The sequence below is a fragment of the Pelophylax lessonae genome (genome assembly GCF_965119305.1).
Source record: "Pelophylax lessonae genome assembly, chromosome: 1".
In the NCBI taxonomy this organism is placed as follows: Eukaryota; Metazoa; Chordata; class Amphibia; order Anura; family Ranidae; genus Pelophylax; species Pelophylax lessonae.
Genome location: NC_138768.1, coordinates 436,254,312 through 436,267,589, shown reverse-complemented (window position 1 = coordinate 436,267,589; position 13,278 = coordinate 436,254,312). Strand labels below are relative to the sequence as shown.

General features: G+C 42.7%; 1 protein-coding gene across 1 annotated transcript in view; it reads left to right on the top strand.

Moving 5' to 3' along the window:
- ZCCHC7 (zinc finger CCHC-type containing 7) overlaps nt 1-12,972 on the top strand; it is a 391,569-nt gene extending 378,597 nt beyond the window's left edge. Inside the window, exons 8-9 of the mRNA XM_082243866.1 lie at nt 4,268-4,385; nt 12,323-12,972. Coding sequence (XP_082099992.1) covers nt 4,268-4,385; nt 12,323-12,747 — 543 coding nt within the window. The 3' untranslated portion in view covers nt 12,748-12,972. The remainder of the gene's footprint in view (nt 1-4,267; nt 4,386-12,322) is intronic.
- Nucleotides 12,973-13,278: the final 306 nt, after the last annotated feature.

Genomic DNA, 13,278 nt, shown 5'->3' with positions numbered 1-13,278 from the left:
CTACATCAACCACCAAGGGGGCACCAGGAGTGCCCGGGCGGCTCGAGAAGTGGCCAACATTCTGTCTTGGGCCGAGACTCATGTCCCGGCGATAACGGCAGTTCACATTCCGGGGGTGGAGAACTGGCAGGCGGACTATCTGAGTCGCCAGACCCTGGATCAGGGGGAATGGTCTCTTCACCCGGCTGTCTTCCAGATGTTGTGCGCGAAGTGGGGTCTTCCAGATGTGGACCTGTTCGCGTCTCGTCTCAACAACAAGGTGAGAAGGTTCGTGGCAAGGACGCGCGACCCTCGGGCAGACGCGTCGGACGCGTTAGTGGCCCCGTGGCATCAGTACAGGCTGATGTACGCGTTCCCACCGATTCAGTTGCTGTCCAGGTTCCTTCGCAGGTTACTCTCGGTACGCAGCACGGTGATTCTTGTGGCACCGGACTGGCCTCGCCGGTCCTGGTACGCAGACCTCGTGAATCTGGCGGTCGACGCCCCTTGGCGTCTACCTCTTCGAGACGATCTACTGTCTCAGGGACCGATTTACCATCCTGCTTTACAGTCGCTGGCTTTGACGGCCTGGCTGTTGAGACAGAGGTCCTGAAGGAGAAGGGTCTCTCTCCAGAGGTCGTTCATACTTTGATCAACGCGAGGAAGTCTTCCTCGGGGAAGGTTTATTACCGTACTTGGAAGGCCTATTTTGCCTGGTGTGAGTCCAGGGGGTTTTCACCCCGCACGTACTCGGTTTCCCGTGTGCTGTCTTTTCTTCAGACGGGTGTTGATCAGCGTTTGGCGCTGGCTACGATAAAGGGTCAGGTGTCTGCGCTGGCCGTTCTGTTTCAACGTCCCGTGGCTTCCAACTCCTTGGTTGGCACTTTTATTCAGGGTGTGCGGCATCTGGTTCCTCCTAGGAGGGATCCTTTGCCCCCTTGGGACTTGAATCTCGTTCTATCTGTGTTACAACGTGCTCCTTTTGAACAGATCAGGGAGATCTCGTTGTCTATGTTGTCCAAAAAGGTCGCCTTTTTGGTGGCGATCACTTCGGCTCGCAGAGTGTCGGAGCTGGCGGCTTTGTCCTGCAAGTCTCCGTACCTGGTTATTCATTTGGATAAGGTGGTCTTGCGACCTAATCCTTCTTTTCTTCCGAAACAAGTTTTGGAATTCCATCTTAATGAGGATATTGTCTTGCCTTCGCTGTGCGCGAAGCCTAAACATTCAAAGGAGGTGAGATTGCATTCTCTGGATGTTGTTCGGGCGATAAGGGTTTACCTTAAATCGACTGAGTCTTTTCGTAAGACGGACTCCTTGTTTGTTCTTCCAGAGGGTCCTCGGAAGGGCATGGCGGCTTCGGCCTCTACCATCGCCAAATGGATCAGGCAGACCATTGAACAGGCCTATGCTTTGCAGGGTAGGGCTCCTCCTGTCCCTCAGAAGGCGCACTCTACTAGATCTTTGAGTACGTCTTGGGCCTGTCGTCATGGGGCTTCTGTAGCCCAGGTGTGTAAGGCGGCGACCTGGTCGACCGTGCACACTTTCACAAAATTCTACAAAGTAGATGTTCAGGCATCGGCGGATGCTTCCTTTGGCCGCAAGGTTCTTAGTGCGGCTGTTCCATAGGGTCCCTTGTTGGGGACTCCTGGCTGTTGGGATAGTTTTTTGTATCCCCTGGTTTTTTGTCTTTTCCTGGGTTGTTGCTCCTGTTGAGCACTTGTTTTTTGCTGTTGCCCAGCTGGTTTCCTTCCTTTGGTAAGGTTCCTTTCTTTGATGCGGAGACTGCGTTGCCTTTTCGGCGCGGATGCGTTTCCCACCCCTCATGTTTGCACTGCTTTGGGACGTCCCCATATGTGACGAATATGAAGAGGCGGCGACTGTCGGAGGACGTAAGAGAAAACGGAATTTTTGTAAAATCTTACCTGTAAAATTCCTTTCTCTGAGTCCTCTGACAGTCGCCGCCCCCGCCCCTCTTTTGGGGTTTGGTTGTATACTCTACTGCTATTCCACTAAAACTGAGATATGGTTGCAGGAAGTAGGAGGGTATTGACTGAGGGGACCACCCCTTGAGGGTGGGATATGTTAAAAGCTTTATTGTTAACATATTCTGTTGCCTAGCTACTCCTTCGGAGCAAAGTCTAATACCCCATATGTGACGAATATGAAGAGGCGGCGACTGTCGGAGGACTCAGAGAAAGGAATTTTACAGGTAAGATTTTACAAAAATTCCGTTTTTTTTTTCCCCCAAATATTTTTTTCTGCTTGCATAAAAAAAAAGTTTTGATTAAATATTACCAAAAGAAATCTCTTTTTGTGTGGAAAAAATTATATACATTTGTGTACAGTGTTGCATGATTGAGCAACAGCTAGTTAATCACTTGCTGACCTTCCCACGCAGATTTACTGCGGCAGGACGGCTTCCCTGTGCATAATCACATAGATCTATGTGATTATGTGCATGTGGTCTTGGTGGCGCACGTGCGCCGCTGGAGCCACGCTCCCGCTGTGATTAGACGCAGCAGGAGCCAGACCCCGGGAAGATCGCCGCCGGCCTCCCGTGATCTTCGGGGAAACTGACAGGAGAGCCACCTGCCTATGTAAACAAAGCAGGCAGCTCTCCTGTCAGACAGGCACAGTGAGATTGTGTGTCTCTGCTTAGCTGAAACACCGATCTCTGTGGGCCTTTCACAGAGCCCCCCACAGTTAGCAAGCACATTTAGGCATACATTTAGCCCCTTGATCACCCCCAGCAATTAAACCCTTCCCTGTCAGTGTCATTTATACAGTAACAGTGCATATTATTTAGCACTGATTACTGTATTAATGTCACCGGTCCCCAAAAACGGTAAAAAATGTCCGTTGGGGTCCGATCTGTCCGCTGCAATGTCGCAGTCCTGCTAAAAATCAATGATTGCCGCCATTATTAATAAAAAATAAGAAGTCCAAAAATCTATCCCATAGTTTGTAAACGCTATAACTTTTGCACAAACCAGTTAATATACGCTTTTTGGGATTTTTTTTTACCAAAAATATGTAGCAGAATACAAATTGGCCTAAACTGATTAAAAAAAATTGATTTTTCAAAATTTTTTATTGGGAATGTTTTATAGGAGAAAGTGTTTTTTTCAAAATTGTCACTCTTTTTTTTGTTTATAACACAAAATCTAAAAACCGCAGAGGTGATCAAATACCACCAAAATAAAGCTCTATTTGTGGGAAAAAAGGACATCAATTGTGTTTGGGTACAGCGTCGCACAACTGCGCAATTGTAAAGTAACGCAGTGCCGAATCGCAAAAAATGGCCTGGTCATTAAGGGGGTAAAACATTCCGGAGCTGAAGTGGTTAAACTAGTACAGTGCTGAATAGCGAAAAATGCCCTGGTCATGGAGGGGGAAAAAACCTTCTGGAGGTCAAGTGGTTTATCCATACTGGGTTTGCTATATAAACAAAAAAACGAAAGTTTGAAAATTGTGAAAAAACATGTTTTTTTAATCTCTGTTATAAAATTTTTCAAACATTTTTCAAACAAATAATCTTTTTTCAGGTCAACATGTAGACTGCTACATTTCTTTAGTTAAAAAAAAAAAAAAAACCAAACCAGTGTAAATTTTTTAGTCTGTGTGAAATTTATAGAGTGTACAAACTATAATTTATGTGCAGTGGGTATAGAAAAGAATCACCCCCTCTTTTAAATAATCCCATTTTGTTGCTTTGCAGCCTGAAATGAAGACATATGCCGTTTTTGTTTTATCCAGCTGTATATACTCTGCAACTTATAACATCCAAGTAAAAGATGTAACACCAACATGTCAGAAAAAAAATTCAAAAACCGAATCATTGAGTTGGAAAAAGGATCCCTCCCCTCCTGAAAATAACTTGTAAACTCAATCAGGTGTAGCTAATCACCTTCTCAATGGCACACAAAGCCATTTGACTTTCAACTGTGATCAGATGTGGTCATTTTGATTAGATCAGCGTGAAAAGAGCTTTTCTGGAGCACAGTTGTTACCTGGACTTTTAGGAGTGAATTTTACCAGTGGGGACATGGACAGCCATAAAAACCGAACTGGGGTTTTAAACCTTCCTTACTGTAGCCAAAACTACAGAAAGGTACAAATACTTTTAGTGCTTGGTTACAGATTCACATAATGCACAATTCAGGTGGGCTGAAGATCACACCTTATGTATTTAGGCAATATTATGTTCACAAAAGTGGAAGTTCAATTTTTATGTAACTGCATTCATTTTCTATTGTTATATAATAAGTTATATTTGTAAACTTTACAGGAATGCAGAGAAAGACGTATGTACAGTTCAGTTCACCCAAGCTGTGAGCTTATATTTACCTATGATGATGACTATGACATCCAAAAAAGAAAGCAGCGAGCAAGACGCAAATGTGAAGGTACTCTGCATTTTTGCATATTTCAGATGTGAAAGGAGTACATATTGTTTTTAGTAGTTAAAATTAATTGAAAATTCTATAAACTAAATATCTCCTCTAAAGCTGGGCAGCTGCTTCCCAGGGCCGACTCCTCGGTAATGTCCTTTTAGGCTCTGTTCACACATATGCAAATTGGATGTGTTTTGAACTGCATCCAATTCGTAGAACATGTGAACTGGCAGCCTTTGCTATGGAGCTGGTTCATATCTATGCGGTGCACCAAATTTAAAAAGAGTCCTGTGCGTTTTCTGAGCACTGTGGTGCAGTTCAGATGAGAATTCCAGGCTCATTGCCTTCTATGAAAATGCATCTGATTTGCACATCTGATAGTTTTGAACACAAATTCGAGCCAGAAGAAAAACACTGTGGGGGTCCCCCCTAATCCTTTTGGGTCTGGTATGGATATTAAAGGGGAACCCCACGCCAAAATTTAAAAAAGAAAAAAAAACAGCATGGGGTCACCCCAATCTATACCAGGTTCTTTCCGATGTCACGCCTAGTAAAAAGATGCCTAACATGTTACTGTTTAAAATTGCAAACACTTGTGGAATGGCGACAAATTATGGTACTTAAAAATCTCCATAGGTGACGCTTTAAAAATGTTTAACAGTTACCCGTTTAGAGTTACAGAGGAGGTCTTTTGCTAGAATTATTGCTCTAACTGTGACGATTGCGGCGATACCTTACATGTGTGATTTGAACACCATTTACATTTGCGGGCGTGAATTACGTATGCGGTTTCTTATTTATTTTATATTTTTCGCTGTTCCTTTAACCACTTGCCGACCGCCCACAGTATATTTACTGCGGCAGGCAGCCCCTCCTGGGCAAAGCGACGTAGTACTACGTCGCTCGCCCACGGAGGCGCGCTCCCGCCACCGCCCCCGCTCATTCACTGAGGTCCCCGCACGAGTGACCGGCGGCTCCGATATCCGCCAGCCACTCGTGATCTCCTGCTGGAGAGGGAGAAAGACAGGCGGCTAATGTAAACAAAGCCGTCTGTCATTCTCCCTGGTGTAACTGCAGAGATCATACGATCCTGCTATGTAGGATCGTATTTCTCTGTGGTTACATCACAAGCCATGCCCCTTTACAGTTAGAATCACGCCCCTAGGGACACACTTAACCCCTTGATCACTAATAAAGTTAACCCCTTCCCTGCCAGTGTCATTTTTACAGTAACAGTGCATATGTATAGCACTGATTACTGTAGTAATGTCATTGGTACCCCCAAAAGTGTCAAAAATGTTAGTCAGGGGTCCGATCTGTCCGCCGCAATGTCGCAGTCCCGCAAAAAAAATTGAGATTGCCGCCATTACTAGTAAAAATAAAATAAAAATGACGTAAATCTTTCCCTTGGTTAGTAAACGCAATAACCAATCAATTTTACATTTTTTTGGGGGGGGGGAATTTCATATAAAAAAATGTGAGAAATATTGTTATTTTTTAGAAATCGATGCTCTTTTTTGGTTTATAGCACAAAAAATAAAAATCGCACAGATAATCAAAAACCACCAAAAGAAAGCTCTGTTTGTGGCAAAAAAAGGACGTCCATTTCATTTGGGTACAGCATCGTACGTCCGCGCAATTGTCTGTTAAATTCACGCAGTGCCGAATCGCAAAATAGGCCCTGGTCTTTGAGCAGGAAAATCCTCCGGGGCTTAAGTGGTTAAAAAAAAGAAAATCTGATTACTTTTATTGCTGTCACAAGGAATGTAAACAACCCTTGTGACAGTAATAGGCAGTGACAGGTACTCTTCATGGAGTAAGATGACTCTGGGGTCTAAAAGACCCCAAATCTCTCCTTTGCACTTAAAAATATTCAAAAACGCCAAATGCGGCATTTTTTAATACTGTCACTTTTTTAAAATTGGCGCCATTGGCAGCCGAGTAAACTGGAAGTGGCATTGTAAAGTCTCTTCTGGATTACTTCACCAGAGACCTGATCTAAGCCGAATCTGGCTTCGTTCGGTATTCTGACCAGCTGGCGGACGTGCCGGGTGGTCGTTGGGGTCTGCTGGTGGGATGGAAGACCCGGGCGGTGCAGGGCGACATCCCCTCCTGCTCCCTGTGATAACGGCTGAATGGCTGCTGAGCCGCATCGGTTGTTATCTCCAGAACGCCGACTGCTGGCTTTTAAAAAATGGTACCAGGGTGATGCCTCTAGCTGCAGGCATCACCCCGGTACAACCACTTCTGCAAGCCGATGTACAGGTACATCGGTTTGTGGGAAGTGGTTAAAAAATGTGCCAAAATGTGTGTAAAAAAAGAAAAAAAAAACACCAGTGGTCAGTGCTTATGATGTAAAACATGGTATTTTTTTAGCTTTGGTTTCACTTTTGAAACTCCGCTGCTCTGTAGACACACAAGATCACAGGAATCCCTCCCCCTTCCATACAGAGCTCAGCTGTTCTAAGAGGAAAAACTTCTCCTCCGGTCTCCTCCTGAGAACAAATGTTTGCATAGTGGATCTGGTACCAGGATTTGTCAAGCCCCAGTCATAAAATGCATTAAAACTCCTTCTTGTTGTTTGCTTGGCTTTTGATCAAATTTCAACTTAGAAAAGCTTCACAATTCTTTTTACTTTCTAAACAAGTATAGATAAATCCAGTGCTGCCAAATGATTTGCCTCTGGCAAATTTAATCCAATTTACCTGAAGGCACAATGCAGCAATAAAAATGCAACAATAAACAAAGGTATTTTGTAAAACGATGAAGGTAGAAATAGGGGAACTGCCATTATGGTGTTTTTTAAATGTGCTCATTGCTGTCCTGTCACCCCGATCCTTAACTCTTTAAAGCCTATCTCCTGGGGAAAACAATAAAACTCTCTTTGAAAAAGTTAAAGTGATTGAAAACCCTTACATGTACCCCCAGTGAAGTAAATACAATACAGCACTTGCATCATGTACACCTATAAAAAACGAATTCAAAAGTCCAAAAATGTCCAATAAAATCAATAATCAAAAGTGCTGTTGTGCTCTAATCTTCTTAAATGTGCTGAAGTGCTCCACAAAAATTCACTCCGTGATGTCACACACATCCCCTCTGTGTCCCTACTTACTAAAGACAATGGATACCCAGCTTTTCAGTCTGGGAGTCAAACAGGCTTGACTTTAATAAATGATGCATGCGTTGCATTTCCATGTTTGCAAGTGATTAACGCTTTGTGCACAGCTGCTTTTTACTGTTCCCACTTTCATTTAGACATCCACCGTAGAGCGAGTATTTATTTTATTCAGTGAAGTAAATCGCCTCAAATGATACACCATGATTAAACAAATCATCCTACGTAGGTTTTACTTATCTGCAGTCTTCTCTCCTCTACACCCCTTCAGAAGGGCAGAAAAGTGTTCAAATCTTTCTTCATCTGTCAGGAGCACAGAGGGGGGGGGGGGGAGAGGCTGCAGTTACAGTGTGTGAGAACTGATTGGAGGAAAGGAACACACTCCCCTCCACACAGCAGAACTGTGTTGTGAATAGACAAGCTCCATGCTGAGCTCCCCCACCCCACCCAACAAATGTATCTCATGTGTTGGGAAAACTTTTCAGAAAGGACTCATGCTGATAAACGAGGCACCAGAGAGAAAACACTTAGAGCTTTGGAGAGAGATAAGTAAACATACAGATATACTGTATGTGCTCTTCTCAGATTACATGACTAAGGTTTACAACCACTTCCATGCTCATTTATGTCAGGGGGAGGAAAAAGCATGTTTACTTACCTTTATACCCTCGCTCCAGCAGAAGGTAATAATCAAACTCCCCCTTATGCTAAGTTCTATGGATGGTTCTTTGGCGCTGTCATGTACAATATAGTGTGAGGAAGCAGCTGCAGGACCTGGTTTTATAGTGGGGAAGGAGTCTGAAAAATGGGGGGACCAGGTAAGTAAAAGCCACATTTCCTTGTCCCCTAGGCATAAACAAGCATTTACCTTTGCAGGGCAGGGGGTGCCCCACAAGAGGAATTTTTCCCCAGAATTCAGTTTAAAGGTGAATCTGTGTTTTTCCCATGTTGGGGAAAAGTAGTTTTAGGGTAATGGCAGCTCGATCATATATTCCCTTCCCTACCCAGCAGGGTGACAAAAACAATATCTATTACTCCCAGGTATGGGAAACTAGTGACTGACTTCTCTTCCTCATACATATGATAGTGCTGGGGAAATTGGCCACTTAGGCACCCTGTACCGTTTCATGGAGGCAGGGAGAGATCACAAGTCCAAGCTAAGACAGGGCAGGGCTTCCTAAATACACTGCTGATGACCAAATGAAGCAGCTGGTTAGCAAAAGGGAGACAATGCAGGCAGCTGGTAGTGCTGCCATTAAAGTTGACCTGTTGGTTTTCCCTGCATAAACAAAGCACAGGTTCACTTTAATAAGTCACTAATTAGGAGCAAGTACACAGGACAGGAGTTCAGGATGACGGCCCTAGAGTTTGCACATTTATATCTCAGATTATGGTATATTACTGAGAAAACGTAAACCCAAGAAGTAGCCTTTTCCTATAGAGATGTCTGCAGAGTTCAGTTGGGCCCTCAGACATCATAATAACCAATATGTCTCAATAATCAGCTAATGCAAACAAGATCAGAGGAAAATGCAATAGAATTGTGGGATCAGTGTAATGGCGCTTAGTGAAGTTCTCATTTATTTTTTTGTCTATGTGCAGTGTATTCGTTATTGTGCATCACTCAGAAAAGGGCCTCTTCGGTGGGTGGCACATAAGTAAACACGGTACACATCTCCTCAGAAAGAAGCCATTAACAGGTGTAGATGGGTGGTTATGGAATCCACTTAAGGGACGAATTGATCAAGGATAAATACTTATCTTAATTGCATATTACAGCACATAGAAGTTGATTCATAGACCATGGGTAAATGTTGCTACCTTCAGGTGATTAGACAGTGGTAAAGCTTTGCTGGGAACTACCCTCCATTTTACCCATACAAGGTGCTGGAGAAGTATCTTTTTTTTCTATTTTTCATCAGTTTTCCTCCTTTTTTTAACCAGCACTTCTATAAAGATCTGTTTTTTTTAACTCGTGGCTCATTGGCAGTTTCCAGAATGGTTACCTGCATGTGCATCTGGGGAAACCTACCCACATCCCGCAACAGTGGGGACCAGCCTATTATCTTTTCTTCAGGCACTGGATAGTGCCTGAAGTTAACCTCAGGGATGCTAAATCTATATATAGTTACAGGACTGTGGTCCATACCTATGGTACCCAGACCCTGGAGACCCCTTTGAGGGTATCTCTGCTTTGACAGATTGAGCCTGGACCCTTGATGGGACCAGCAACACAGACAAGGTAAGAGAGGGTTTCCCTGTACCTTTTAAATATCAGTTCTTGGTTTTACAGTACATGACTAGTTGGAATATTATTTGGATATGTAGTAGTTAATACACTATATCCCCATTTTACAAGACATACTGTACCACAGTAAACACACTAGCAGTCTGGAAGGCACTGGTATTGGGGTAATCTACACTCTGAGGTTTGCCCTTTTATTGTCTCAGTCTTATAGGTATTATTATTATAACCATTACCTATTTAAAATTGGCAGTCTTTTCTTCCACTTCATGTCCAAAAGTACCTCTACATTTAGTGCTCATAAGACTCCTGACTGCACACTTCCTGCTGCCATTTCTGCTGACAACGCAAGCTGATTGTTTGCCATCTCACCTCTTGCCTGGTTCATAGCCACAGGAACCCAGTTAGCTCCTGGGTCATTGCAAATCCTTAATACTGGATATGCTGAACCCACTCAGCCTGCTTCCATTTTGTGAGTACCCCGTAGGGGAAGAGCCCTACTTAGCCATGGCAGATAACAGGCACTCAGAAGATGGAGCACACGGAATCAACTGCAGAGATTTTTCTGCAGGCCCTACGGAAACTCCAAGTACCCCATAGGTTGATAGTAGTTCTGGAACAAGGTTTAACACTGGCACCGCTTCAGACATTAATTAGGCTCCTTTCCGAGGAGCCTGTTTGACTAAAGCAGAATATATTTGATCTTTGGCATATCCTATCGCCACTTCTGGGATTTGCCTGTACTAACAATATTCAATGTTCCTCTGCCTCTCCACCCCTGATTATCTTCAGACATTACAACCTGCAATGGTTAGTTCACTTCGTTTGCAGAATGTAAGGGGGACTCTGGTTGAACTGTGAACTCATTGGTTGAAGCAATGCATTTTAGTTGCTGGATAGATACACCTAGTGTTGCTTATCCCCCATATATTATTTACAGCACAAAAAAGAAGGCAGTTCCAAGAAAGCCTTTACATGTTCTTGATCAAGCGGAGTGGGCGTTCTATATTGATTAGCAAAGTGGGCCTTCTGTAATGATTGTTGCAACTCAGAGGTCATTCCCTTCTCCTGATAACTTTTGATGCCTTGTCCCCTATGGAAGGGGAGTTTAGGAAGAGATAGACTACTGTGGACCTAACCTCTCTACCTGTTTCCAGTGATGGTATTCACTACTTTAAGGATTCACTTGATAGGCATCACTGTGGATGTCCTCCTTTGCCTTATCAGATCTAGCACTGCAACCAGCTATTGCTTCCTTGTTGATTGCCAAGCGTATGGCAAACTGGACAAGAGATATCTCTTTCAAACTTCCTCCTTGTTTCTGTGCATATGCATAAAATCTTATGGCTAAAAGCCTGGTGGGCAAAACGTCCTCGTGAAAGGTGCCATTCTTTAAGGAATACATTGAGGCGGCTTCTGACAGGAGGAGGTTCCTTCCCCACTATGCTCAATCTTGCTTCCCTATTCTTTGGGCCTCATTCACCAGGCAGATATGACCTGTTCATCTCCTCAGGGAGTCATCATTTACTGCCGCCCCCACTCAACAAAAGGGGGGGGGGGGACATCTATTACCAATTGCTCCATATTAGACAACAAGATCCTGGCATTTTTCTTTCACTCTTTTTCCTTCTAAAGGGTTTATAAACAGACTCTTTTATTTTCCTTTCCCTGCTACACGCTCCTACCTGCTGCTTTACATGGCAGACTAATTTCCTCAATCTTTGTGCAGCTTAAAATCACAATACCTCTTAGGGAAAATTTACAATGATTTTTTAAATCCTCGGCCCTTATTCACTCAATACATGTTACATCAACCTCCTAAATGCATCTATTCTAATTACTGTAATTACTAACCCCCTGGCTAGTGTCCTGTTCACTTGTCACTGAATCTACTGCAACAGTGTGCCTCCTATCTGATCTACTATAGGCCTACCACTCTTATAGCCCTATCTCTCTTATGATCAATTTTCCAATAATAGCTAGAATGTGATGGGTTTTCCCCCCGTTTCTCCACACTTCAGTGTTGTTTTTATATTGATGAACTTATCACTATTTCTCTGAGCCTCTGAAGCCCTGATCCATCACGCCCCAGGTGCCTTGGAGACCTTTCTGATTACAGGCCCAAACACAGCTTCTGTCTCTTCCCTCTGCGGTTGAAACCACCCCTTTCTTGAAGCTCTTGCCCCCCACCCTTGTACTGCTTGGGATAGCTACAAATAAACCATGGTCTAAGGCTGGCCATACATGGTCAATTCTCTTGTACAATTTTCTGTTAGATTTACCAAAAACTACATAATAGGAGGTCAAAACTAAACAACACTTTCAATTGTATCCTATAAGGCAGGCCTTTGTACTACATAGTTGAAGGTAAATCTAAAGAAAATTGTACATAAAATTGCATAATCTATGGGCAGCCTAAGAATAGGTTCCTGTGCCATGTATTGTGCTTTAAGATATGGATTTTAGCGATATGTCAAAACTCCTTTTTTTTTTTTTTTCTCCGTCTTGATTAGTTGTGAAGTTAAATATTTCGTGTAAGACTATTCCCTCATTGCACTAAATGAAGTTTTTTTTATTTTTACTTAGAGCTTCAAGAATCTGGAATCCTGCCATTACAGATTATTGAACCCAAGAAAGATGAGAGCAAGAGCACACGGCATCTGAAAAAAAAGAGAAAAAAGCAGAGAGAGGAATCCAAACGTGACAAGAACAAAGTGAACTGGCATTTGCAAGCTATGAATAAAAGTAGAAAGAAAAAAAACAAACTTGTCAAGCAAGAAGCAGGAGACTTTCCTAGAGGGAAGCCTGAGGAGAACCCCAGTAAGGCTGCAAGAAAACACAACAAGAATAAATGTGAACATTTGTTATTCAAATATGGGAAGGATAAAAAAGATTTAGATGGACAGCCAATGAAACGCAAGAAGAGATCCAAGAGCAAGAAGAGAAAAAGTGAAACTGCTGATTTACTTACAATTAAACAAAGGAAAAAGAAAGCCAAAAAATATGACTAGATGCAGAATATTAAAAACATTCTCTGAGTACTGCAAATAAATACTAATTTATAATACAGAATTTGTATGCCAAGAAAAGAAAATTTAAAGAAACAATGACACCTTCCAATCCCACATGTAACTATAGTTGTTATTCAGATGAACAGTTATTTTTCACACGCAGAAAGAAAGTAATTACCATGTCAAATACCATTCAGTTGTGATTAGGAAATTAAGTGACACCCTGTATTTTTGCAAGACCTCATAATAAAAAGTCTGATTGTGAAAAAGGTGAATTCTGATTGGTTGTTATGGTGTGTTGATCTTTGAATCATGCCATTTCCTGTCTTATTTAAGCCACTTAACAACTCTGAGCTGCCACCTATGCTTTTTTATGAAAGTACTGTATACTGTAATAGGTGGATTTTCTACTAATCTTATGTTATTTTAATAAATAACCAAAAATCTGCATTCCTCCTTAAAAAAGGATCCTAGGCACTCTGTTATATGACATAAGCAACAAAATAAACAATATTGGGAGCAGCGCTAAAA